Source organism: Trachinotus anak, unplaced genomic scaffold, assembly GCF_046630095.1.
Source record: "Trachinotus anak isolate AG129_WGS33_773 ecotype Australia unplaced genomic scaffold, CSIRO_AGI_Tana_v1 ptg000025l, whole genome shotgun sequence".
Lineage (NCBI taxonomy): Eukaryota > Metazoa > Chordata > Actinopteri > Carangiformes > Carangidae > Trachinotus > Trachinotus anak.
Window position 1 is genome coordinate 2252206 of NW_027273876.1, and position 27060 is coordinate 2279265.

The window sequence follows — 27060 nt, forward strand, 5'->3', positions numbered from 1 at the left end:
AACAGCTGCAGGTCCAATCTGTCAACACAGCGTCTGACATACCAAAGTTATATCGATATGCTTCCTGAGAATTTACTAATGTGGGTTAACAACCCTGACTCATTCTCTCTCCCCACTAACAGCTATTTCTTCACACCACATCAAATACCAGAGAGCTCCTCAGCCAATCACATCTCCCCCTCCTGCCTGCACAAAAACAGAATAAAGCCCGAGGAGACTCTCATTCAGCTGTCTGCATGCTCGTGCAAAGTCTGTTTGGATTTCAGTCTGTGCAGAGAAGCAACATGAAAACGATGAAAAACGTTGGTGTTTTAATATGGACCCTGGTGGTCCTGTCAACAACTGAAGCAGTGAGTGCTTTCCTTTAATCTTACTCGTGGAAAGTTGCTTTTATTTTCGTGAGAGTTTATCTAACTTTTCATACTTTTAGGGTTCACTGAGTATTGGAGAGTGGGGGGATATTTCTATTTCCTCCTCGTCTTCATCCTCCTCCTCCTTTGAAGGTTCAGGTGAGAAACTACCTCTGTCAAGGCTCTCTGGTTCTGTACATTGAGTTCAGGCTGTGTTGAGCATGAGGTATGCCATTTTGTTTGGCAGGTGGGATCTGTCTGAATGGAGGCACCTCTGTCCCATCCTTGACTACTGGTGAACACATGTTTTGTTTATGCGCTGATGATTTTGAGGGAAGACGCTGTGAAACAGGTGAGGAGCTTCACTGCAAACCAGACTGCATTTATAGTTTTCAGATTTTTTTAATCCCCCTGCTGTTTCTGTAGTGAAAGGTCCAAACTGCTACGAGGGCATAGGACTGTACTACAGAGGCAGGGTGTCTAAATCACAGAGTGGACGGACATGTGAGGAGTGGGATCTGGACAACAGGCAGCGATACTTGTCTTCAGATGTCAATTCAGGGAGGCACAACTACTGTAGGTAGGCTGTCGTTAATCTGATTCCTACTACAGTCACTATGTAGACAGTAGTAGCTCAGGTGATTGAGCAGGTTGACCATCAATCCACAGCTTCATTCACTGAGGTCTTAAATAGTTCTTCTAGCCGGCTGCAGGCAGTGATGTGGGTTTGGGTTGTTGGGACTGTTGGTCAGACAAAACGACACATTTGAAAATGTCATCTTGGGATTTGGGAAATTGTGATGGGCACTTTTTTGTTCTGACATTTTTCACATAATTAAACCATCAATCAAGAAAAAAACTGACAGATTAAGATATAATGAAAACAATCATTAGTCTTGTAGACTAGTTGTTTTCAGTTCAGTTTCAGTTCTTGTCCGTTGTTGCTGTCTGGCCTCACTTTGTAAGGTTGTGTGGTTCTGTTATTTGCACTTACAAAAGTTTCGGAGGTTTTTGACAAAAAAGAAACATCCACTTGTGCTATTTTGTAAGAGTTTAAGACTCAGAAACTCAGCTAATTGACAGTACTAAACCCGGTTCCCTGTAATTTTTTGATGTTTCTGGCTGACTCATTATAAAACACTTGTAAAAGGGACTTAAATAGAATCCTGATGGCTACATACATTATACTGTGAAAAACACTGAGGCTAAAGCTGGCAGGCAAAAAGTCAACGCGTGTATAAAGAAATGGCAGCTCAAAGAAGTCAATTTGATGGATCTTATGTTGTGTCTTCCAACAGAAATCTTCACTACAGACGGCGTCCGTGGTGTTACGTTTGGAGAAACCAGCAGCTGGTGCAGGAGTACTGTGATATTCCTCACTGTAGCTTAGAGCTATGTAAGTTTGCTTTCTCTTCCAAGAAAGACTAATCCAGAGAATATGCCTTACCGGTATTAAAAAAATCTGATCTCTGATCTTGTACTTTCAGCTCCACCTTTGCCCGCAGCCACAGAACCACAGCCAGGTAACTTCACCACCTTACTGAACAGTAAATACTGGATTATAAGACTCAGGGTCAGGATTGAGTAAGGTTAGGTTCAGGTTAGAGTAACGGGAAACAGACTTCAACCCACCACCACCTGCTCCTGAGTTGAGGAATCTAACACCAACCCTTACTAAACCCACTGAATCCTGTTTTCATGCTTTTCTCATTGATTGTTTTGAACTTTGTTTAATCCCCAGCTGCAGAGTTGACTTGTGGCCAGCGCACCAGAGGGATACAGATGAAGATTGTGGGTGGAACAGTTGCCACTGTGGAATCCCACCCGTGGTTTGCTGCCATATTTTGGCGCAACAAATCAAAGAACAAGGTTTTCCACTGTGGGGGCACTCTGATTTCCGCCTGCTGGGTCCTTACAGCTGCCCACTGCTTCCCAGACGGGTAGGAAGTTTACTGTAACCACAGCAGGTGTTGAAAAAGAGTAGGATGATTGGACTGATTCCTGTCAATTTGTATTTCAGCTCTCACACCAAAGAGCGCCGCTTCTCTGTCATCCTGGGGATGAATGCTCTGAATGAGACCAACCCGACTGTGGAGCAAACATTCAGGGTGGAAGAAATCTTCATGCATGAAGGGTTTGATGACAGTGAGGGCACCTTCAACAATGACATCGGTATGAACATGACTTTCCAGATTCCCTCCAGGCATAAAAAGACATAAAAAGTACCATAATTAATCATTTGTGTCTGATCTGGTTTTTCCACATGAAAAGTTTCAATTACCTGGTTAGAAACCAGATTGCTGAAGCTAAAGTGAAAAAATCCAAGAGAAGTAGCACTGACATCAGCACATTTGTGAGTGGAAGGAGACTTTAGGTGCTGATGATGGTGCAATCAAAGCAGTAACTCTGTGATAACTGTCCTGCAGCCCTGATGAAGCTGAAGGCCAGAAATGGTAGGTGTGCAGAGGAGAGTAACTTTGTGAAGACCGTCTGCCTGCCGCCGCCTCAGCAGCGCCTCCAGCCTGGCATCACCTGTGAGATCGCTGGGTATGGGAAAGAGAAACAAGGTGAGGAAAGTCCTCTGAATACTGTTGTGCTATCTGGTTGCAATATACAGCACGAAGCATGTTCATCCAGTTCATTCCAAAACTGTTGGCTGGGGTGGAGGGCAGAGCTCTGTACAGGACAGTCAAGTCCATGCACACCAAACTGGGCAAAAGTTGGATAGTATGTGGTAAGTTATTGTTTTGGCCAATTTAAGTTTTTATTAGATAGGACAGTGCAGAGTGACAGGAAATGGAAGTAGAGGAATGACATGCGGCAAAGAATCCAACTGGCCGGGAGTTGAACCGGGGACTCGCCTGCTAGGGGCATTTGCGCCCATGTGGTGTGTGCCCTAACCATCAGGTTGCCCCGTATCAGGTCCTTTTTTTGTTATCACCTCTGCTGAGGTTCCAGGGAAGTTGAGGTGATAACAAAAGGTGATGTGAAAATACCACAGATTACAACTATTGGTTGGCAACCCACCATAATTTCTCAACAGCTTCAGACATTATTGCTTGCATTCAGGGGGTACTATCTGCAGTGGTAAAAGAAATACCTGGTACTAAGAGCAAGTACAGTCGACTAGAGTTGAGTCAGTAGCATACAGTGGTAAAACACTAACAGCAGTGCTGGAGGAAAGGTCTGCAAAGTCGTCAGGACTCATCCTCTAGGGATCATGAGTGTCTGCACTAAATTTCATGGTGATCCATCCAGAAGTTGTTGAGCTGTTTCAGTTCAGATCAAAGTGGTGGATCAACAGACCAGTATTGCAGTCCAGAGAGCCGTGCTGCTGGCAAGGCTAAAAGTAACCAGTGGCAATTAGTGTAAATTAAGTAAGTAGTCTCCCAAAAGGGAACCACTCAAGTAAAACCCCAGCACCTTCAATTTGCACTTACCTATAGAACTGAAGTCTATCCTTTATCTTATCCTTTAATTATTTTCATTACACGGTATTTTAGCAGTTTTTCTTCTTTCCAGGTTTGTGGTACAGTTCTCAGTACCTCAAAGAGGCTCAGGTGAACATCATCGCTGATGAGCTCTGTCAAAGTGAGGACTATTATGGAAAGAAAATCACTGACAACATGTTCTGTGCCGGTCGTCCTGACTGGAGCCGGGATGCCTGCCAGGTATTTCTACGTGTCCAGACTTGATCAGGCTTCCACAGATCAGTTTGCTGATTTCCTTTAATGCTGCTTGTCTCCAACCACAGGGAGACTCAGGAGGGCCTCTGGTGTGTGAGATTAACGACAGGGTCTTCCAGTTTGGAATCATCAGCTGGGGCGATGGCTGTGCGAGGGAGTTTCGACCCGGTGTTTACACCACAGTGACCAACTATAATCAATGGATAGAAGAGAAGACGGGTCTGACATCCGTCACTGCGGGAGCCATGTTCCCTGAGAAGTGAACCTGCGAGCTGAGGTGCAATTCCAACCCGACCCCTACACCTTCCCACTCAGAGACCGAGTGCATCTCTGTGTGGAGTCACACTCGGGACTGTGGAAGGTCTCCTCATTCATGGGGAGGGTATTAACAGGGCTGTTGAGGGCGTCCCAAGCCCCAACAGGAAATTCATTGCTCCCCAAAATATTTCAGAAAATATATTGTAATTGCATTCTGTATACAATACTGCATTCGAAAATGGGCAACAAAAAAATTCAAGTGTTAATGATTTGTAGATAGAACAACTAAAACACTCAAATGGTCCTTTAACTTCTTTTTCAAGCTCTGTCTTTTATACAGAAATTGAATTCCAAAGCATGTCATGTAGCCTTGTCTCTGCTGTACCAGGGTATTTCAACACTTCATTTATGAAGGTGTGGTATTGAATGTCTAGCGTCTTATTCCTATATTTTATGGAGTAAGGATATATTATATTCAAATATAGGTCCTATTTTTATATGTTTGTATAATATTCTTTAAAGACTGAATTCAAGCTTTAAGCTCTACTTTAAGCTTTTGCAAAGATCTGTTTGTTCATATTGTTTTCAATTAAGGAAATAAACCACATTCATAAATTTCCACAAAGTTGCCATATATACAACTATAATGCTATACATGTGTTTTGCACCCGTAGATATACCAACTCCCAACTGTTAATCATTTTTCTGTAAGGTAAAATTTGTTGTTTTGTGTCCCACAACCCCTTATTTTCCTTATATATTCAGTCACCATGAGAGCATGAGAGGCTTTTTTTATACATTTTTTATATTTTATGTTTTTATATGTTGTTTTTACACTAAAGCTTCAACAGAAACAACTGTTTATAAGAACACCTGCACAGGTAAATCAATAAACTGTACAAATGTCTGACTTGAAATAAATAAACAAATCGTATTTTTATTGCCTGAATTGTTGCTTTTATGATCTTGTCACTCTTCATAGATCGATTCCCACTCTTGTCTAAAAAAGCACGAACTTCACCTGTTGTCTGTGAGTGGATGTGTTGTCTATATCCACCTCTGTTTTGATTTGGCCACAAGATGGTGCGAAAGTTGTACAAATTGAAGAGGAGCAACCACACGGGTGACAGATGACTTACACTGAATGCTGTGCCGGTGTTGCAGGACGCCTCACGCTGTGTCCGGATCCTTCAGTCAGCCCACTCACTTACCGTACACCGTGGCACACACCTATACTCACCGTGCAGTGCGTGAATTTCAACAGGGTGGACATGGCGCAAATCACACACAGCTGTTCTCACTCACCAGAAATGACAGACGCAACACCACGATTTTCACCCACATGCTAGGCCATTTTGCTAACTTAATTTCAAAATAAAGGTTTCACTTTCCTGTGTGTGTGTGTGTGTGTGTGTGTGTGTGTGTGTGTGTGTGTGTGTGTGTGTGTGTGTGTGTGTGTGTCCCTTATGTCTTGCGACGTTGAAATTAGGCCACCATCTGCCCCAACAACATGTCCTTCTTTGGTCGCCATTTTCACAAGTTTAAAAATACATTGGTGGTCCCTCCCCCTCCGCTATGTAGCCAAGATGGCGCCCGTTGTGGGTGCAAAGTGGCCATGGTGTCACATGCACCACCTGGATGCTTCTAGTGTGCTGCATATTGCCACACTTCTCAGTGTGTCCTGCACTCAGGACAGTGTAAAGTGTGGAAGAATGTGAATTGAGACCCAGCATTGTTACAGCTTTTCATAGAACAGGTGATGGCTTCACTGGGGACGCTCCTCATTATCACGTCTCAGAGAGACAGAGAGAGAGAGACAGAGACATACTGGCAAACAGAAAAGTGTTATAATGTGGTCCTTTCCAGTCTGTCAGATACTGGATCTAGAGCACCCTCTGCTGGTCTTTGACTCTTACACCCTAGTGGAGAAATACTGCACATTCTTCATGATCATGTGCGGCACTTTAAGTCTCAAATAGTGAACAAACACAGCCACATCCTTGGGACAGTATCTGTCCTTCAATTATAAAAACACTGTTTTGTTTGGTGGAGTGATGACTTGTTCAGAACCTCACTTCCAGTCAGTTCATTGTGAGAGTGACTCTGTGTACAGAAAGCAGGTCAACACAAAGAGTTTATACATCCACACCTTAAAAAAGAAGCCCTGTTGCTCATTTATAGTGACATGCACTCTTAAGCCCACAGTGAAAGAAAGACTGACTGTGCTTGTGAGAGATGAATTTATCACCAACCGTGATAAATGTGTTCTTTCAGACGAACTGGTCTGGAGCGTTTGGGCTTCATCTAAAATGAGTCATCACCATCAGGAGATGTATCAACGGTTTGCAGGGTGTGGTGCTGCTCCTCTTTACCCTTTAAATCCTACCAGACATACAGGTATGTCCATTGAGGACTAATGTCCTCTTTAAGGAGCACTTTTCCATCACGTGATTATCAGTGCTGAACTGTTTCAATCACATTACAGACAATAGCAGATGTTTCTGCTCTCCTATCTCTATGTCACCGTAGCTATCAACTCAGGAGTTAAAGTTATCACGTATAACTGACATTACATGCTCATTGGCGTCTCCTGAAAACAGAGTGCAGCCACACCTGCTGGAGGCTCATGCAGCAGGTGAGGTGTGACTGTGGGTGACTGAGAGGGTGTGTCCTAATACTTGCCTGCAAACCAAACTCCGAACTTCTTTTCAGAGAACCCTCTGCCATCCTGTGTGTGCACCGTAAAGTAAAGTAAGTGCATTTACTTTGAGATAGTTATGCGGTAATTTAGTAAAGCTGGGGCTATTTTCAGAAGCAAACGTCAAATGGTAATGTTAGTGGATAAAAGTCTGTGATAATGCTCAGTAGAGGAACCTTACGAGTTGTTTTTTGTGTCAAGATGAAATAATTTGCTGCAATGTTTGCTGTTCTAGATGCACAGCACTTCATCCTCGTGTTACAGTGTGTATCTAGAAAGACTGGTTTTTATAGGTCGGTAAAACATAAATGATAATATATCAGGTACATGTTTCAGCTAAACCCTAATGATTTTATTTGATGCAAAAAATGAAGAGCTTCAGGGCAGTTTCTTTAAAAAAGTAAAAAAAAACATCCTATAATGATGACAAAGCAATCAACCTGATCAGTTCCCACTGTTCACAGCTCTTCTTTCCCTCTCTTGTTCAGCCACTTCCAGCAGCCGTCACCATGCCTGAGACTGCCGAGTCCCACTCTGTCTCCCTCACCACCAACCGCAACTGTACCATAGAGATCACCAATGTCAGCTCCGTCTACTGCCTCATCAACCCAAAGTAAGAGTCGCTGACAGACAGTTTGGCTTTGACTCAAACACAAACCTGCTCTCATTGATTGATATGTTCATGAAAATTAATTTGGACTGATGAAGACAGTTAACATGATGCCTGAAATGTACTTGACTCCATTTCTGCATGACTACTGGGGGTGCAGAGTACATTTGCTGAAGTACTGAACTTAAGTTAAATTCTGAGGTACTTTTATTTTACTTGAGTACTTCCATTTTATACTACTTTATACTCATACTCCACTACATTTCAGAAGGAAACATTATATGATTTAATCTTTCCTCTCATTAATCATCTCATGAGCCCTCAGATTTATCTGGTGACCTTTTGGAGTGGCCCGACCCCCAGGTCGATAACCACTGGACTAAATAAAGTAGTTCCACCTCACCTCACCATTATTGTACAATATATCACAGGGACAAATTTCTCTGCAGAACAGGTACTTCTAGTTTTGACATTTTAAGTACATTTTGCTGGTAATACTCCCAACTAACTTTAACTGAAGTGGGACCTTGCAGGACCTTCTTACTGGTACTTTTACTTGATAAAAGGATGAAAGGATCTGAATACTTCTTCCACTACTCATGACCACGTCTGCTCTCACCTACTCTCCAGGGTTCACATGGAAAGCGGCTTTCCCTTTAGCCCTCCACAGCCCACCGTGCGCACCACCAAGTCCGAGGTGTGCTCTTTCACCAAGGACGACAACACAGCATCAGGCGCTGTGGGCGTCCTCACCTACGAGCTCTTCAACATGCGCAACCGCAGCTGCAACGAGCTGATGGCCATCATGTTCTCAGTGCCCTTTGACTATAACTTCTACAAGAACTGGCTCGGGGTGGGCATCTTCGAGCACACGAGAGCTTGCGATAAGAAGCTGTTCGATCTCATGTACGAGGAGAAAGATTTTACCAACTTCGTGCGCCATGAGGCCGATGGGTCGGGGGTGAAGTACACTGCAAAGACAGTGGATGTGAGGGCTTGCATGTCTGATGAGGGCAAAGCTATGATTAAACTTGAGTTGTATGACAAGATGGGCAGATGAGTCTGTTTGTACTGCTGTGAGAATAAAGTCTTCTGCACCAAATGAGTGCGTTGGTGTGGAATAAATTTTGAGAACACAGTTGATGCAGATATTCTTGAAGTCATTCATGTCATGTATGGGTGCTTTAAATGAATAAAAAACAGTTCAATGGAGTCCTTGTCTTTGGCTTTTATTGTTTCATCTTTGAACTAACTAACAAAAAAACTAAATGCTTGAATGCAAATGAAAAGTTTTATCAGTAGGGTTAGGGTTAAGGCTGACAGAACATGTTCACAGTAAAAACTACTACAATGAACACAGTGTTAGTCAAACTGCACAGTATGCTATGTAGAGGTACATACAAACAGGTTTGTTGCACCATGCAGACAGAAAAAACATCACAGACAGAAAAACAGAAGGTGTGGTGCATAAGGCGACACTGAGGAACAAATCAATGTCACGTAAATCTGGACCAACCTGTGGCCCAGCTTAGAAAAATAACAGTGGTGTGAAAACAAAGAGACCACAGTTTTATATCGTTGGTCACACCCTGTCTTCACGCCTCCATATGCTGCAAATACCTGAGATGAAGATGGGACAAGAAGTTTGAGATGGTGAGTGAAAGTAGAACAAAAGGTTTGTGCTGTGGGTGGAGACAGTTTTGGGTGTCACACATTCTCCAACAAGGACGATTTGAAGTTTGAAGCCAGTGTTTCACACCTGGCACTGCTCGAGTGAGAGGCACACCTGTGATCCGGACAGGTAAGCTAACGCTGTATTTGGAGGTTTACTGACAACACTGTACATCTTTTTAAAGGCACCTGCATGTTTAAGTGCCCCACTGCACTGCAACACACTTGACATTTTACACCTCTCTTGCTCTGTCTCAGCTTTTCCAAGCAACCAATATGAGCGAATCAGCAGAAACTTTGGCTGCCAACCTCACAAGCCGAAGAAATGTCACCATTGAGATCACCAACCTCACCAATAACTACTGCTTACTGGACCCCAAGTAAGTACAACATTTTACAGACAAAATCCAACAGTGGAGGGTTGCATTGAAAAGTACAAAAGGAATGTATGTTCAGTTCCTTTGCATGGATAAACTGAAGTTTGAAATATCAATTGAAAAAACTACATGTGTCCTAAAATTAGAGTACCATTCATTATCAAATTTTCCCTCTTACTTCTATTCCTTTTGTTGTTTCCCTTTTTTGCTGTTCATAAAGGGTTTACCTGGAGAGTGGCAACTGCCACAGCCCACCCCAACCCACCGTACGCCCACTAAAAACCGAATTGTGCAACTTCACCAAGACCAGTGCCAAAGCCTCTGGTGCAGTGGGCGTCCTGACCTACGACCTGTTTGAGAGGCACAGCAACTGCGCCAAAGAGACAGTAGCGATAATGTTCTCCGTGCCCTACGACTATAACATGTACAAGAACTGGTTGGCCGTGGGAATCTACAACCAGGGCAAAGAGTGCAACGAGGCTCTGTACAAAGAGATGTATTACAACAAAGACCAGCAGGGCTTTGTGCGGGACAAGGCCAATGGTTGTGGGATCACGTACGAGGGCTCCAGCTTGGACATCAAGGCTACCATGTCCCCGATGGGCAGGGCAATTCTGAAGGTGGAGGTGTGGGACAAGGTCTTCTCTCCCGAGATGCACCAACAGTACTAAGCTGGTGATTCATTTTTGTCAAAGTAATCCAGTTTGACACACCAGCCTGTAGTGTTACATATGTTTAACCCTGTGCTATTGTACCATCTGTTCATGCAATAAATCCTTGATGAGCCTGACGTGACATAATGTGTGTCTTAGTGATCATTACAAAAGAAAAAAAACTTGTTTTGGCGAAGCTTCATGACAGTTGAGAACAACTCCTGGAGCAAGTTTGTCAAAATGAGTCATTGCTGCATTTTATTAATTAATTTTTTCTTGATTTGAAGCACAAACATTATCTCTGCCTTCATGTACTTTCATGCCTTCATGTTCAGAAAACCTCCAACACCTGCTTTATGAAATCAGTCAATTAAAGTGTGACTTATATACATTATTTAGTTAATCATAAGAAAAAAGACCAACTAACTTGCAAGTGAGGTTTTATGTTTTTTTGAAAAAGCAATGGATTCTGCCAAGATGAAACTTCAAGGTAAATTCCCTCAGGCTGCAGTGTACAGTCACCAGAAGCTGGCACAAACTCGTATCCACCAGCTGCATGTATTGCACAAGGACACCATCTAGTGGTCAGTATTGGTATTTGGAGCGTGTACAGCTGCAAATCTGCAAATCACCATTACCATTTCAGTTTACTAAGCTTTTTTCTATGAGGTAAGTGTTGCTTCTCCACACCAGATGAGAAGATTGATACTACTCTTATATCAGTCTGTTAAATATAAGGCTAAAACCAGCAGCCAGTTAGCTTAGCATAAAGACTGGAAACAGGAGGAAACAACTAACCTGGTTGTGTCCAAAAGTAACAAAATCTGCCTTCACCTCTAAAACCTAAAATGTTATATCTTGCTTGTTTAATTTCATTCACAAACTGAGGTGTAAAAACAGGTCAAGGTTTTACGGAAGGTTTTGTGCTGGTTATGTGTTGCTGGCGACAACAAGACTCCAGGAAGTCACTGAACTGTTTTTACATTGTGGATTAAACTGATAGAACATGTTAATAGTGATCTTTAGCTCCACCAGGCTAGGTGAGTAAGGCTAGCTGTTTCCTGCCAATTCCAGTCTTTATGCTAAGCTTAGCTAACTTTCTCCTCACTCCACTCTCACATTAAAAAGCAGATATGAGAGTAGTATTGAGCTGCTCATCGAACTCTTAGCACTAAAGCCATTTGCTGAAATGTCAAACTATTACTTTAAAACAACATCAATTCACATTTATGTGACAGACTGTGACTCATGACAGTGAAGCTAGCTTAACTCCAAACAAAAGAATCACATCAAGTTTTGATCGGTGAAGCCTTCATTCGAGGCCGAAGTGCAGATAGTAACAGTAGTTTTGTCAGTCCACAGTTCACGACTGTTGAGCCGAGTATGATGACTTGAGTGAATTGACTGATGGGACCTGGTCTGTTCCAGTCTGCATCAGTTGGTGTTGACAGTCAGCAGATGAACTCATTTAATGTGTGATATATGAAGATTCTAATCATAAGTCCTCAGATCCAGTTGCTGCCAGTTGCTTTCATGCCGTCATTTTTTAAACATACGCTTGACTGTGCGGCACAATCACCACATGCTGCTCAGTTTTCTGTCCGACTTGATCCTGACTTGCTCTTACATCATGCAAATTTAGGCTAATCTCAAGGCAGATGCGCATCTGACTGGAAGGCCTCAGTGCATGATGGGAAGCATCTCGCACGGTAAGAGCTGACGCTGTTAAAGTCAGTGTCAGGTTTTTTTTACCCATGAGCACAATAACAAAACAGTTTCTGTGCCTAATACTGTTAAATGATGCATTATGAAAAACACTTGCATTTATAATTACTCCAATGAAATGAAATTAGCACAAAAACTTCAACAAACTATCTACTGCCATGTTGTGATCTGGTCTTATCTGTCTACATCTGTGCAGGATCAGTCTGATCCAGAGCACAGCTCATAAAAAACACTGACAACAGTGTTGAACCTGTCCTTCAGATACATCTCAAGTGTTCCCAGTGGCATCTGCCTCACATCATATCCCCTGAACTGCGTCTTAGCCGTCTTGTTAACCGGCACAATCTCCTCGGTGCTGTTGGGGTCGTTGCGGCCAATAGCGGCATATGTGGGAAAGGAGACCTTCAGTTCCTCTGGGAGACTGTTGTTGTACTTTGGGCAACAGTAGGCTGACCACATGTACTCGGGCACGGCCACACGATGGTTCTTGAGCCAGTGCTCCTCAGTCCGGTAAGGGATGATGCCAGTCACTATGTAAGCCTCTCCGAGACAGTAGGCCGATAGGGTTTGGTTGACAGTCTGCTCCAGGATCTCCCAGGGCCCATCATTAGAGCCTGCCTTCTGAGGAACCACATTAGTGAGCGTGAAAGTGGCGGAGCGGTCCTCGTGGCTCTGGTGGTGCAGGCTGGGGTTCAAGTGGCCACGAGAGTAGGTGGAATTAATGTAGTCCGACTGTACCGCCTGGCTCTCCACCACGTTCTGGTCCGGAGGGCCCGGAGGGAAGGGGATCATGTTGCCATCAGCCCCTGGGTAGGCTAACTGTTTGTTGGAGAGAGGGAGAAAACAGTGATGACATTATACTATATTATGTAATTCAGAAGACTTTTACAAAATATGGCCAAAATTATGCAGACAAATTAAAATGTTGACCTGATGGTGGTTGAGTGATTATGCTTCATCCTCTGGGGAACATAAATGTGTGAACCTGATTTCATTGCAGTCCATCCAATAGTTGTCAGTTATTTCACTCACAATCACAAATGCAAACCTTACTGTGAAGCAAGAGGAAAGTCAGAGGATTTCCCAAGAGTTTCAACCTGTCAGTGCACCTGTGCACAAACCCCGCTCCATAGAGGAAAGGTTTTCCCCGGTTTGCTGTTGAGGAACTTGATTGGTCCGCACCGAGCCCTGACCTCAGCCCCATCCAACATGTTTGGGATGAAGTGAAACTTGGACTGTGAGTCAGACCTTATAACTATTTATAGCGGCTGGTGAATACACCCTGTTTTGGGATGACATGTTGAACGACCACATATGGGAGTAAAGTTTCAAACAGTGTCCACATATTTTTGTCCATTACTTTTCTATCTAGCTATAAAATATACAAAATATGAGCATTATCTGAGAGACTGAGCGCAGGAATGAGGCACTTCTCCTTTACTGGGACTCGTTTCCTCATTATGAGCCCTCTGAAAACACAGCTGCGGTGTTGTGATGCAAAACTGTTGCATCACTTTTTTCAATGAGTCAAATTTAATATTCGGTTTTGTTTTTGCTGTTTGGTTTTTTTTGAGGAGTCATGGGGAAGAATAATATCACATTCGAGAAAAAACATACTGGGGTCATGGCAGTTAAGACAAAGTTGTAAAATTAAAGACATCTTCTGCATCTTTAAACCTATGACCAACATATGTGGAAATATCCTCACCTGCGGCTCAAACTTCCACGATGCTGAGGGCCGCTTTCCTGCCGGAGCTGTGTACAAATATGCTGAGAACCACGGGGAGCGGCGGGCTCGACAGTACAAGGTGGCAAACCGATACTGGTTGTAGTAACGCTGGCAGATGGGGGTCCCTCCGAGACCTTTAGGAGGCCAGGACCTGTAGAAGAACCGCAGGCACGGAGCGAAGTCCCCGACATCAGCCGCGCACAGACACCACCCCCCGGCGAGGAGCAGGACAGACAGAGGCAGGGACATCTTCACAACCCAGAGCTGTTCCCTTCCCATGAACACACGAGCTCCGAGTGAAAGCAGAAGCAGTTTGAACTCTGGTTTCTATTCAGGAAGTAGGTTCCCGGAGTGAGCTCACGGTGACTGCTGCGCCTCTAATGCCACTTAAAGACACAGAGAAGCAAGAAATCATCTGTATTTATGCGTAAATGAAAGGAAACATTGGAACTGGTTAAATGTACTGAACAGGCATAATGTCCGTGGCAGGATGGAGGAAGGTACATCTGTACTTTTTCAGCAACAAGTCGAATATATCAGAGCTGTCAGAACAATTTCCATACCATAATCACGACTCAGGTGTTGACGCGAATGTTATTTACAGGTGGTTAACTGGAAATTACGGTAACTCAGATATGACGTGAACGCAGCATGAATTACACTTTGAGCGATTCAGTCACATGTGTAAATAAGCAACTGTAGAGGGGTCAGAAATACCAATTAATGCAAGTTCCAGTGTCTGAAAAGCGTCCAGCATTTTCTTAATAAACTGAACTCACAGGTAATAACTGATCATAAAGCTGTTGAATCTTATAAAACATCTGTAAAGTACTCAAAAGACTTTATTTACAGAAAAAGCTGTTTTTAAAATGATTTTTGGCTGAAAAAAAACTATTTTTCACTCTGTACAGTAAAGACAAAAAAGAATATATATAAATGTGTGTGTGTGTGTGTGTGTGTGTGTGTGTGTGTGTGTGAGCACCCCCCTGTGCATTATTGTGTGTATGCAGCACAGTTAGAGGGTGGGCTCAGTAGGAAAAATCTTTGCCTGGACCCTGTGTCAACTCACATCTGAAGTCCATTTCTTTTACCCCTCCCCCACTCACTGGATCCCTTATGTAACACAATGATCCGGTTTGGAGTTTGGATTCTTCTCCACACAGACGCTCGGCCTCACTTGCCCAGAGAGGGCTCTAAAGTACATTTCCTCTCAGTTTCAGGGATTCAAGGTAAGTCACACCACTTTTCCTTTCTCTACAACACATTGACCAACACAGTTACAGGCCTACGCAGCATTACAGGAGACTCAGTTTTGCTGACACTAATGTATACAACAGATCCTGATTCTTGGAAGTAGCTGATCTGCAGGCAGAATCGCAAACTGTTAAATTCCTCTTTTAGCTTTCTCAACAACAAAACATGCAGAAACTGGACACTTCAAGGTGTGACTCTGATAAGTGTTTTTAGCCTGTTAGCAAGTCCCTTTTGAATGCAGTTGATGAGATTAGAGACCATAACACCAGGTATTAGTCAGTGCATGAATTCCACTGGACTTTGAGCTGTTAAAGCAGCATTTCAGGGTTTCTTGAGCCAGGAATTTGGGTTTTAGCGATATTAAAGCGCAGAACTTAATTTGTTTTATACAGTAAATGGAAGCACAGACTGGTTATAAGCATTTTCACTCATCAACTGATTAATCACACTAGTGAAAAACCGTCATGAAAACTTCCTGGAGTCCAAGGTAATTCTCAGATGTCTTTTGTGTACAACCAACAGTCCAAAACCCCAAAACATAATTTTAAAGTAATGTAAGAGCAAGGAAAATGAAGTCCCTCAAACTGGCAAATGTCTGCTATTCTTTCTTTGAAATTGACAATTATTTGATTATTAAAATAATTCTGATCAGCAATTGTTGCAGCTTTAAGATATTCTTTATATTGTTTTCATCAAATTAGTTATGGCTATAGCCAAGATTTTAGAAATGCAGAGCTCATAATTCAAAGTCCTCCACTGTGACATAAAAGATCTGAAAGTGTTCATAATCATTCTGCACATGTAATTGTTGAATAGGATTTCCCTGAATGTTGGAATGCTTATTCTAATCCCTGAAGCGATGAAGCTTGTGTGCATGATTGTCTTGGGAACATAATTTATATCTTCAGGTCTCATTGGGGGGATATTGCTACTGTGATGGCAGCATGACATTGTAGTTTATTTCCCCAGCGACGTGTTAGAAGCATTATTTTTCTTGTTCCAGGGCCAGTTGCTCATTCAAGTTTTATTGGGAAGAATTGGGAGGGTATTGACAGTGACGTTCAGCTTTTCTTCGAATTTATTTGAAGCACTTTTATGAGAAAGCAATACTGTGCTTTTGTTTCTTGAGGGAATTAAAACAAGTCTGTTTGGTTCTCACCAAATTTTGCAACTGTCCAATACAAAATAGAAAAAATAGATACATTTTGATGTAAAATTAATGCAGATCAGATTATGTTTTGTTTAAACATAATGGAGAAACTTTAATTGCTCACATTAACCTTCCATGTTTTATTCTTCTCTTCAGAGTTAATCCATGGGGAGCATCCCAGGACTTTCTCTTCTTCTGTTGGTATGTGTGTCCCTCCTGACAAATCCCAGTGTCCATGGCGGAAAGATCCTGGTGTTCCCAGTGGATGGTAGCCACTGGGTCAACATGAACCTGCTGATCCAGAGTCTCCACGCCAGGGGCCATGAGGTCACTGTGGTCCGCACCGCCACTAGCTGGTACGTCAAAGAAAATGCACCACATTACCGCTCCATCACCGTCACCCTGCCAGAAGCCATCAGCATAGAGGAGCAGGACTTCTTCGTTACCTTCCTGGGCAAGATGCTGGCTATCCAAAAAGAGGGGGCGTCTCCAATTGGCTTTATGAAATTCTACTGGGAAATGCTTGGTTCCCTGTCAAAAATTCACCAACAGGCCAGCCTGTTGGGTGTAGAAATATTTGAGAACAAGACCCTAATGAAGAGTATTCGTGATACTCACTTTGACATGGTTCTTTTGGACCCGGGCTTGCCCGTCGGGGTTCTGGTGGCCCATGAACTTAAGCTGCCGACTGTTTTTAATGTGAGATGGATCACCAGTGGAGAGGGGCATTTTGTGGTCGCTCCATCTCCAACATCCTACGTCCCAACTTCAGGATATGCTGCGTCGGATAAGATGACCTTTGTGCAAAGAATCATGAATGCATTCTACTACGTCCTTAACACGTGCATTGATAAGTTTATAGTATGCCCTCACTATGATAGGCTGGTGGAGAGGTACTTTGGTCCAGATGTGAACTTCTATCACCTCCTACAGGGAGCAGACATCTGGCTCATGAGGGTGGACTTTGTCTTTGAATACCCCAGACCCACCATGCCAAACATCGTCTACATTGGTGGTTTTCAGTGTAAGCCTTCTGAGCCTTTATCATCAGAGCTGGAGGAGTTTGTTCAAAGTTCAGGTGAGCATGGGTTCATCCTGATGTCTCTAGGTACACTGGTTAAAGGTCTACCTGTAGAAATCACTTCCGAAATTGCTGCTGCCTTTGCTCAAATTCCTCAAAAGGTCATATGGAGGCATGCTGGTGAGCGTCCCCACAATCTAGGCAACAATACCCTTCTGGTGAAATGGATGCCCCAGAATGACCTCTTGGGTCACCCAAAGATCAAAGCCTTTGTGGCCCATGGTGGTACTAACGGGATCTATGAGTCCATCTACCACGGAGTGCCGATAATAGGCATTCCCCTTCTGTTTGACCAGTTCGAAAATGTTTTGAGATTGGAAACACGAGGAGCTGCTAAGGTGATGGATGCAACCAAACTCAACCGCCAGAACTTTCTCAAAGCCATACAAGACGTTCTTCACAACCCCTCTTACAGAAATAACATTAAGCGTCTCTCTGATCTCCACCGGGATAAGCCATTCCATCCTTTGGAAACTGCACTTTTCTGGATTGAGTTTGTTATGAGGCACAAAGGTGCTTCACATTTACGCACCGAGTCTTATAAGATGCCCTGGTATGCCTATTATTCTGTGGATGTTATATTCTTTTTGTTAGCAATCCTGTTGTTACTGACAGCAACTGTAGTGGGATCAATACGGTTCCTGTGCTTTCGACTGTGCAGGAGAAGAAAACCCAAGCAGGAGTAGTCATTGACTTCTCACATGAGTCACATATTGTAAAGGATAAAGCTGTTGATAATCTACATGTTTCTTATTGTCAACAAACCCTATGCAAAAGCATCAATTAGCTGACCCTACTAACAGGTGTATCCAAAGCCTGACATCTTATTCCTCTGAGCCATTGAGCTCCACTGTTGTCAAAAAACACACCAGTGAACTGTACTGTTGCACTGGGCAACATGTTCGTTCATTAAAACGAACACACATGTAGTTTATTTTGTATCACTCCTACATACGCCATCCTGCTGTCCAAAGACTCACAAGAACACCAAATGTGTATTAATTCTCTGCTGAAAATTGTCCCCAACAAATGCACTATTCCCTCCCATTTGAGGAACTTAAGCTGAAAACTGCAGTGTCCAGCTGTTTTAGAAAATCACTGAGCCTTTTTTAAGATGTGAAATTAAATTTTTGTGAGCTGTTTTAAAGATTTACTGTACATCTTCATGAGAAACTAGTAGGCTTGGATAGTCACAGACTCTTTTAAGTAAAGAGTATATTTACAGATGAACTAACATATTGCTGGTTTTGGTCTGCACATGGGATTTAATAGCAATAATTAATATGGAACAACACCAGCCTTACCCCTTCAACTGATTCAGTATCACACATGAAAAATGTGAATAAGCTCAAGATTAATATTGTGGGACAAACCTTTTACTATTGCATACGTACAGCCAATGAGCTCTAATTTCTTTACCAAGAAGAATTGTGTGTCTGCACTTACTTACAAAACTGTGCAGCAAAACATTCTTACTTGCACTCTCAGTATTTTAAAAAATATTGAAATTTTTCTAATTCGGTCAATTACAGAATGCAGATCTGAAATTTAACAACATATAGAAAAACACACATATCTGCCTCATTTCATGTTTTTTTATAAGAATCAACAAAATGAGTGCTGCAATTTTATGTTGTGTATTATCCATTGAAGAAAGAAAATTCTATTATATGTATCCAAATTTGTATTTGATGAAAATAAAAAAGTGAGAAAGGATTAAGTGTTCAGCACATTCTGTCTTTATTTCCTGCAATAAAGCAATGAAAGATAGGGCTCTGAAAGCTAAATATTGTTTTATCTTGAAAGAGCATGTGCACTGTAACTAAAATAAAACTCTGATCAGTATATATGGCATAAATGCATCACATATACATTCCTATAATTTCCTACTGTATATGTAGAAAATGACAATGTCAAATTGTTTCTGATTTATTTACAATATGAAATGAGAAATAAAAATGTTTGTGGATAATCTAAACGTTCTTTTCACAGATCCATCTGTAGGGTATTTTACAGGAGCCATCCATCCAGGACTCGAGCACATTTTCACTGGTGTCTATGTGTCCACAGTCTTCTCCTAAAGGGTCGTCCAGCTTCCAGTCATCAGGCTCAGTCGCCATCCCTGGTCTGCTCAGCCAATACCTGCAGGGAGAGTGGGAGCAGCTGTGTAATATAATAATCACACTGTCATGTTTCAATGCATTACTAAAGCAAACCGCTTTGGTGCTTTACTTTAGTGTTTACATTAATTTGACTTTTCATTTAGGTTTCATTTCTGGCCACTTGGGGGCAGCAGAAATAAGCTGTAAATCTGTCATCAATAATCAACATGAGAACCACTTCTGGTAGATATCTACAGACATTATCACAGTGTCCCTGTGCTTTGACTCACTGCACATCTGAGATGACTTCACTGCCATCCACCCAGCGCCAGTCGCCCTCCTCCTCTGCATCCGTCATACCGATCCACAGCCTGGTGTTGGACTGCTCCGGTGCCTGGCTGGTATCAGAAATAAACTTCTAAAAGAGGAAAGGAAGATAATACATTATTACATTACATTATATTTATAAACTGATTTAGTTTTTCTTTACTAATTGCATTGCAATTGTCAATTGTTCTTTTTGTCCTCTACCTGTTCTTGTTCACTGTTAATGATGAGCAGGTCGCCCCCTTGTGTCCGGCACCAGGCTCTGCTGGAGCTCCAGTTCAGCATGCGAGAAGAGAAGTAGTAGCACTTTGTCTCAAACAGTCGCCAGCTGTCGGGGCATTTTTTGCAAATCCGCTCTGTGGAATATGTGGTATATGGTGAGGCTGTTGCCCTTGAAAACTACTGAACAACAGACTAAGGCATGGCATGGTGTCTATGTGTCAAAACAACACCAGACCTATAAGCCCTGAACTTTTCTATCAACACTGAAAAAGTCTACTTCCATGTACCTTTGGTCCTCTGATTGACCACAGGGCAGTAGAGGTCTAGAGAGTGGAAGGCCTCGTTCACTGACTGTATGTCTGCCACCATCTGCTCCATCTCTTTTGTCCTATTTCCCTCCTGCTCTGCTGCCTCCTGCCTCTCTTTTACCAGCACCATGCTCAGGTTCTGGTTTTGATCTTGAAGCTGTGAAACTTCCTCCTGAAGCTTCTCACAGTTGTCATTCGAAAGAGCTTCCATTTCCTCGCTTAGAGTTTGAATTTCTCCTTGGAGCTTTTCGTTGATTTCCACGAGCTCTTGGTTCTGCTCCTTCACTTCAAACAGCTCATCCCTCTGGAGGCTGTTCATCTCAGACAGCTGTCGTTTCTCCTCCTGCAGCTCAGAGTTGGAGCTGATCAGATGTTTGATAGTTTCAGACACGTTCAGTTTCTTTTCCTCCTGCTCAGACGTGTACAGTACCAGTTGTTCGTATTCTTGCCTGAGCTGTAAGTTTGTAGAGGTCAGGTTAACAATTTGCTCCATTAACTCGCTGCTTTCCAAACTCAGAGCGAGATTCATGGACTTGAGTTTAGCTGAAGTCGAATTGAGGAGTTTGGTGTGTCCATCCAGCCGGGCAGTGTGCTCCTTTAAGATTTCATTGTCTTTTTTCAGCTCACTGTTTTCTTTGGTAAGAGTGAGGTGGCTGTCACTCATGTTCTGGTAATCAAAGAGGCTTTTCCACTGTGGCTTGCTGTCTGACTCATTAGTATCTGAAAGGTAAAGACAAAGAATAATTACCAGAAAACACACGACGTGTTTCTAGAGGTAACTGCAGCACAGATAGCTGTTGATTAAGGGATGTATTATGAACACGCTAATTCATTTTCTATTTAGAAAACATTAATTACAACTTCATTGAGGGATTGTTCAACGTTGTTTTAAATATGCTGGTATTTTTTCAGCAGTGTGAGAAGAACCACATCTTGCTCATTTGTGTCAGTGCCGGGATGTTTGATTGGTATTTTCCCTCAGTACAGACCACTAAATGTACTGAGTTTCCAGTATTAACTGTCGTGCAACTTTCAGGCCTGAGGGGTGCAGGGCGCACTGACATGAGGCACTGGTGTCTAGTGAAAGTGAAGCAATACACTTCATTATCTTCCCAAAACACTGGGCTGCAAGCTACTTCAAACTCCAAAGTTGCAGGCAGCAGGAATCAGGAGTAATATCCAGAGGCCAATGTAGCTGAACATGTTCACAGAGATTTTAACAGTATTTAAGGTTGCAATGCTTCCATTCATATGTCTGACAGACACAATCTGTTAACTAGAACTTGTATTCTAGCTGTTTCCTCCTGCTTCCAGTGTTTATGTTAAGCTAGGCTAACCACCTCCTGACCCCATCTCATCTCGCTCTCAGGAAATGAACATATTTCCCTAGATATTTTGAAATTCGGTTCTGTGGTCACTCACTTTGAGCTTGGCATCACTAACTTGTACTTACACAGGACAGAAAGTGCTGCACACGTCACAAGCAGCAACAAACTGAGTGTTGACAGAGCGACCACAGGACCGAGGCGGTGACAGGTCCCGTTTTTACTGCTACGGAGGCAACGAGAGGCTAAAACAAACAAATAACAGATTAATATAAGATAAACAGATTAATAAATCATTATTATTATTATTATTATTATTATTATTATTATTAGTAGTAGTAGTAGTAGTAGTGGTTGTAGTAGCAGTTGTACAGTACCCAGCACACAATTTAAATAACATATATTGTTAGTTTTTTTGTTTACAATTGCTGACTCACATTTCTCTACACTGAGTTCACTTTTTCAAAACTCTACACATTTGTCCTCAGCTCAGTGCATCAGTTCATCTCACTTACTGCTCTTTAATTAATGCATTATATTTGGCATAAAACCAAGACTCCATTAAAACAAGAAGAAGAGCTTTTCTTTAATATATGACTGTACCTTTTCACAGTAGATGTCAGGAAAATTAATCAGAAAAGCTGCATTATTTCCTCTGTAATTAAACAGCAAGAAAAATGTTGTCCACATCAATTTTCTTCTTTTTTTTAAATTTTATTTTTTTTATTTACATACATACATATAATATATGACGTGCCCATATCTCATTATTCCCCATAGTCTTGCTTCTTCCACTGTACCTAGATTTAAGTTTCAGTTGAGTATTTTATTGGTTCACACAATGAATGGTCTTCTGGTTTCAAGACACAGTTGCTCATTTCTAGAAAGGTCTTGAAACAAGCTGATTTCACATGAAAACAGGTTGAAACATTCTCACCACACTGGCTAATTATTTGTCTTAAAAACACAGATTTTAGGACTTAATCACATACAGAAATTATGTGATAAAATGGCAAAATTTGAAGTTACACTTAAGATACTCTATCAGTATGCTTCTGTTAGGCTGAATATGACTTCACCATGCAGGTGGTTCTGAGGTGATTTTACTACTTACATATCTCCTGCTCCTGTTTGGCTGAAGCCCCTGAGGGTGGTCTCTGTGTTGGGTTATTAATCCAGGGGAACCACTGATGACCGACCATTGTACCTGCGCAGCAGAGTAAACCTCAGGTGTAAAAACCCTCCCCATGTGAGGAGCGACTTAGACAGTGATTAAACATCAAGATTGAAAAGGAGGCCGTATTGTTTGGGTTATTTTGACCACATATGTGGAGGTTTTGTTTGTCTGAGCATGAGATACATGAGAAAACAAAAAATGCCCTACTTCCCCCAAGTCAGCCCAGATATTGTCAGAGAGATCAGTTTTGTTTTGTGTGTCTAGACATCAAACCTTTACAGAATACAGAAAAATCTTTCAGTTTTTTTACCCATCAGACAGTGTTTCTGTGGTTTTCCTGTTATGTATGGTACAATACTCTCTTTGGCACCGTCTGCATTACAGTGTGATTTTAACGGAAATGTACTTATTCATACAGTGGTAGAAACAGTATGTACAAAATATCATCATCTTATGAAATCTGATGCATTGTTGCAGAAACAGCATAAATGAGTCAACATGAGTTCCATCCATGTTTATCAGTAATCACATTCAAACTGTACTAAATACAATGAGGTAGTTTTAATGTAGTATTTCTGTTTAATGCTGCTTCATATCTACTGCAGTTCAGAGGAACATGTTGTACCTATACTCATTTACATTTACAGTATCTCACAGCTGAGGTCACTTTGAAGCTCAGTATTTTACATACTTAATTAAAATAATTAATAATCATCCTTACATATGACCAGCCTATAATGCATTATTACAGATTATTAGTAATAATAATAATAATAATAATCCTATACTCTGTGATAATACACTAGAATCAGGGGCTGTTCTGTTGCCTAATGTGTACTTTCACTTTTGATACTTAAAGTACATTTTGTTGCTAATACTTTTGTACTTCTACTTACTTAAAAAAAATTGTACTACCGTAAGATTGAAATATTTTCTCCACGACTGCATTTACAACACACATGAACATAAACTGCAGCTGACATCGGGCCTTACCTCAGAGAAAGTCACTCGCAGGGTGTTTGTCTCTGGCCTGTGTTCTCTTGAAAACCTCAGATCTCCGTTTCATAGCAGATGCCCCGGGACGGACTGACAGGCTGTGTGAACCTCCAGCTCCTTTATGGCCCTCTCACCCCCTGCTGCTCCACTTCAAACAGGTGGAGACACAGTAATAATGGCCACTTCTGTTTGATGTTACCTTATCTCTCAGGAGACAATGGTCACTAACGGTATGATTGTATGTCAGTGTTTGGTTTTCAAACACCACACCAAACTTCTCAGCTGTAAGATTAACCAGAAACAGCAATTTCTGAAGACACTGTGGTGGGACTGCTGCTTCTGCACTAGCTGATGCTAAACTGTGTTGCTGCCTTGAATTTGTATGAAAAAGCTGTTGAAATAGTATGAAGAGATAGAAAAAGGGAAAAGGGGTGACACTGTAAATCTGTATTCGCTCATCAATTTAAAAGTTTATTGGAAATGGGCAGATATGTGAACTGCTGGACCTCTGCCTAAACACCAATGGGAGGGTTCTACAGACAACAGCATGGCTAGCCTGACCCCAGTGGGCCCTGCGCCCCGCCATCAAAATGTCCTGCGTGACAAATAAAAATGTGAAATGCAGGAACTCCATCACTCTTTTTAATTGAACCCCCCACATTAAGACCGACTGACTACCTCCTAACAGGTTTCATCCAGATTTATACTGAATACAAAGTTTAAGATCTGAAACACCCATTTTGGTGTATGTGTCAGAGCCCCATTCACTGTTATAGAAAATCACACATTTTAACATTCTCCCTTTGGTCTGTAACTTGGATTCTCCTTTAAATGCACAATCCATAGTTATAATATATTGTTTCATCCTCAAAGCATCTGGTGCAGAAAAATCACAGACTGAAAAATGTTAAAGTCATTATAGAAGCCTATTGGGGACTTTATTCAAATGATCATGTAAACTTGAAAATGATAATAATAATGAAGAATTTTTGAACCTGAGAGGAAGATATAGTTGGGATTGTGTTTGCAGCACCTAATGAGCGCTGTATTGTGCTACATAATAGATTAGAATTCACCTATTGTTAAATCCCAAAGAGGTTTCTATGGGCCTTTAATATTAGATGGTACCTTATGCCTATGTATGCAGTGCACTGAGTTACAGTAGGTGGCAGCGTGTCCTCTGCTCCAGGGCAGTTTGCTGCAGTGTGGCACATATATTACAGTAAATGGCCAATTTAATAGGTTCACCCATAAAATCTAATGCAATCCTAAACAACAGCTCCATAAATCTGACCTTGTTCAATATGTTCAATAAAAATATATTTATTACTGAGGTTGCAGTTTGCAGTGGTGTTGAACTGGGCTGCATTATTTTGAGGTTCTAATATTTTCCCCAAACATGAGGCAGGAAGAATATTAGAAACACAAATTAGTCTAATACAGTTTGGTACAACAGCACCACCAACTATGAACCCAATAATAAACAGATTTAATTAACACCACTGCCATTGTAAGCTTGACACTGGACTGCCTGAGCCAAACGCATCATACCAAATGAGTAAATGTAAATATAAATGAGGGTCCACGATATGGCCAAAAGTATGTGGACACTCCTCTCCACATTTTCATTTGGCAGTTTTTCATGGTTTGGTTTAGGCCCTTAGTTTGAAGACAAATCTTAATGCTACAGCAAACCATGGTATTTGAGAACAGTGATTACACAGGTGACTGCAGGTGATCTGGTTATCCACATACTTTTAGAAAAGCCATTGGAGCTCTTTGATTGCATTATATTTAAAAAAGGAAGCCCATATAAATACATCCAAACTGGCCTACATAAGAGGTTCCTACAATCTGGGATGTTTATTGCATTGAATGTTATACAGTAAAATGCCAAACATGCTGCTATCAGCAGGACACAGTGTCGACAGAGGCTGTGAGATAAGACAAACAATGCTCTTTCTCTGCAGGGAGAATCACCCCCTGGGTCTGGAGAGGTCTGCTAAAAAATGTGCTGTCATTAATATATGTGAGGAAGGAAACAGATCATCACTGTTTTAACAACAAGCCTTTTTTTTCACCATACTCTGACAATTAATAGACAGAGTGATTAATAGTAAAAATAAAGGACACCTTAACTGCTAAGTTGGAACCCTAAAAACAGCAAATTAATAAGAATCCTTGTATCTTCAGTATTTGCACCGATCAGTCTGTGCCTTAATGAGTACAGGGCGCAGCACAGACGCCTCAACAGTAAATTCTCACAGATGTGAAATTTACGCATTACAACCTCAGAGGTTTAACAACTTCCAGCAGACAGCATTTCTGTTACCGACACAGGATAATCTGAACTAACAACACATGGAAAAGAAAAACTTTCATTAGTGGTTAACACTTGAATCACATGCTCACGTTGCTGTGGGGGGTGTGTGTGTGTGTGTGTGTGTGGGGGGGGGGGGGGGGGGGGGTGTATGTGTGTGTGTGTGTGTGTGTGGTTCAGGTATTACTCATGTTGTGGGAACCTACAACTGTTTACACAGTCACACTGTGGGGACAGAACCTTTGTAATGTAAATCAATAAATTAGGGTTAGGTTAGGTTTAGATTAAGGTTAGGATGAGGCAGGTGGGAGTTATAGTTTAGGGTAGAGTAAGTCTCCAGGAAAATGAATGTAATGTCCTTTCAAGTCATGGGGGGTCGACTGTGTGTGTGTGTGTGTCTCTGCGGTAGCGGTGATGTGTGTATTAATAACAATGCTGCCTGTGTGGTGAGCAGAAAGATGAATCTTTAACTTTTTACTGATACACGTCAAACTTTATTTACAGAGCCAAGAAAACAATATACATCACTATCCATTTTTAATAATTTGAGAATTAACTATTAAATAACAAATACAAATTTGACTGTTTTATGAATATGCATGCAAGTTAATTGATACAACTGAAAAATCCTGTAAAGGAAACATGCCTTTTTCAGCAGTGAAGAAACTGTTTTACCTCCAGCTCTTTCCTGCTTCAGTGGATGTGAGAATGAAACCTTGAAAGTTGATGCCAACATTTCCTACAGATTGATGATGACTCACAAACCCTCTGTGTGTACAAAGGCAGCGCCGGAAAAAACTATTACTACGCCCTCTGATGCATTATGAGGGCAATACTGTACTGCAGGAAGTAGTGCTGTGTATTGCTGTCAAAGCGATGAGACTCTCTGTTGAGTCACACCTTGGCTCATGTGACCCTAACGACTCACATGATGGCTAGTCAACGACTCTCAGGACCACCTCCAAGGTGACCTGGATGACTGAGAACCTTCACGGACTGGTTGGAGTTATCAAACTCTGCAGCAATGCATAAAAAGCTGAA

The 27060-nt window shown here is 41.8% G+C and overlaps 5 protein-coding genes and 1 pseudogene across 6 annotated transcripts; 4 read left to right on the top strand and 2 right to left on the bottom strand.

The window, feature by feature from the left end:
• Positions 1 to 73: 73 nt before the first annotated feature.
• LOC139609150 (urokinase-type plasminogen activator-like) lies at positions 74 to 5243 on the top strand. The gene is made up of 11 exons (XM_071463421.1): positions 74 to 350; positions 431 to 509; positions 598 to 702; positions 777 to 930; positions 1649 to 1746; positions 1838 to 1873; positions 2092 to 2290; positions 2371 to 2522; positions 2777 to 2917; positions 3873 to 4021; positions 4105 to 5243. The coding sequence occupies exons 1-11, from the start codon at positions 237 to 239 to the stop codon at positions 4297 to 4299; spliced, it is 1422 nt and encodes a 473-aa protein (XP_071319522.1). The 5' UTR covers positions 74 to 236; the 3' UTR covers positions 4300 to 5243.
• Positions 5244 to 6887: 1644 nt separating this feature from the next.
• Positions 6888 to 8814, top strand: LOC139608443 (DELTA-sagatoxin-Srs1a-like). Of its 2 annotated transcripts, none has more exons than XM_071462198.1 (3): positions 6888 to 7045; positions 7481 to 7605; positions 8233 to 8814. In XM_071462198.1, the coding sequence occupies exons 2-3, from the start codon at positions 7502 to 7504 to the stop codon at positions 8660 to 8662; spliced, it is 534 nt and encodes a 177-aa protein (XP_071318299.1). In that variant the 5' UTR covers positions 6888 to 7045; positions 7481 to 7501; the 3' UTR covers positions 8663 to 8814. The 2 variants fall into 2 exon arrangements, with proteins under 2 accessions (XP_071318299.1, XP_071318300.1); XM_071462199.1 differs by having other exon boundaries at positions 6898 to 7045; positions 7457 to 7605.
• Position 8815: 1 nt separating this feature from the next.
• On the bottom strand, positions 8816 to 14150 carry LOC139608441 (endonuclease domain-containing 1 protein-like). The gene is made up of 2 exons (XM_071462196.1): positions 13737 to 14150; positions 8816 to 12847 (listed from the first exon to the last, which is right to left on the bottom strand). Exons 1-2 carry the CDS (start codon positions 14034 to 14036, stop codon positions 12227 to 12229), a joined length of 921 nt encoding a protein of 306 aa, XP_071318297.1. The 5' UTR covers positions 14037 to 14150; the 3' UTR covers positions 8816 to 12226.
• On the top strand, positions 9533 to 10450 carry LOC139608442 (DELTA-stichotoxin-Hcr4a-like). Its single transcript, XM_071462197.1, has 2 exons — positions 9533 to 9653; positions 9871 to 10450. Exons 1-2 carry the CDS (start codon positions 9550 to 9552, stop codon positions 10319 to 10321), a joined length of 555 nt encoding a protein of 184 aa, XP_071318298.1. The 5' UTR covers positions 9533 to 9549; the 3' UTR covers positions 10322 to 10450.
• A 580-nt stretch (positions 14151 to 14730) lies between the features above and the next one.
• Positions 14731 to 18958, top strand: LOC139608439 (UDP-glucuronosyltransferase 1-2 pseudogene; annotated as a pseudogene).
• A 123-nt stretch (positions 18959 to 19081) lies between these two features.
• On the bottom strand, positions 19082 to 24455 carry LOC139608440 (CD209 antigen-like protein B). The gene is made up of 7 exons (XM_071462195.1): positions 22641 to 24455; positions 22130 to 22181; positions 21655 to 21771; positions 20181 to 20921; positions 19876 to 20027; positions 19635 to 19762; positions 19082 to 19384 (listed from the first exon to the last, which is right to left on the bottom strand). The coding sequence occupies exons 4-7, from the start codon at positions 20863 to 20865 to the stop codon at positions 19216 to 19218; spliced, it is 1134 nt and encodes a 377-aa protein (XP_071318296.1). The 5' UTR covers positions 20866 to 20921; positions 21655 to 21771; positions 22130 to 22181; positions 22641 to 24455; the 3' UTR covers positions 19082 to 19215.
• Positions 24456 to 27060: the final 2605 nt, after the last annotated feature.

Coding starts and splice junctions, on each gene's coding strand:
- LOC139609150 (XM_071463421.1), top strand. CDS start 237: ATGCTCGTGCAAAGTCTGTTTGGATTTCAGTCTGTGCAGAGAAGCAAC. Junction 2,523..2,776: donor CACCTTCAACAATGACATCG/GTATGAACATGA, acceptor ACTGTCCTGCAG/CCCTGATGAAGCTGAAGGCC. Junction 2,918..3,872: donor GTATGGGAAAGAGAAACAAG/GTGAGGAAAGTC, acceptor TCTTCTTTCCAG/GTTTGTGGTACAGTTCTCAG.
- LOC139608440 (XM_071462195.1), bottom strand. CDS start 20,865: ATGAGTGACAGCCACCTCACTCTTACCAAAGAAAACAGTGAGCTGAAA. Junction 20,028..20,180: donor GGTCAATCAGAGGACCAAAG/GTACATGGAAGT, acceptor CATATTCCACAG/AGCGGATTTGCAAAAAATGC. Junction 19,385..19,634: donor GAAGTCATCTCAGATGTGCA/GTGAGTCAAAGC, acceptor CTCTCCCTGCAG/GTATTGGCTGAGCAGACCAG.
- LOC139608441 (XM_071462196.1), bottom strand. CDS start 14,036: ATGGGAAGGGAACAGCTCTGGGTTGTGAAGATGTCCCTGCCTCTGTCT. Junction 12,848..13,736: donor CGTGGAAGTTTGAGCCGCAG/GTGAGGATATTT, acceptor TCCAACAAACAG/TTAGCCTACCCAGGGGCTGA.
- LOC139608442 (XM_071462197.1), top strand. CDS start 9,550: ATGAGCGAATCAGCAGAAACTTTGGCTGCCAACCTCACAAGCCGAAGA. Junction 9,654..9,870: donor TACTGCTTACTGGACCCCAA/GTAAGTACAACA, acceptor CTGTTCATAAAG/GGTTTACCTGGAGAGTGGCA.
- LOC139608443 (XM_071462198.1), top strand. CDS start 7,502: ATGCCTGAGACTGCCGAGTCCCACTCTGTCTCCCTCACCACCAACCGC. Junction 7,606..8,232: donor TACTGCCTCATCAACCCAAA/GTAAGAGTCGCT, acceptor CCTACTCTCCAG/GGTTCACATGGAAAGCGGCT.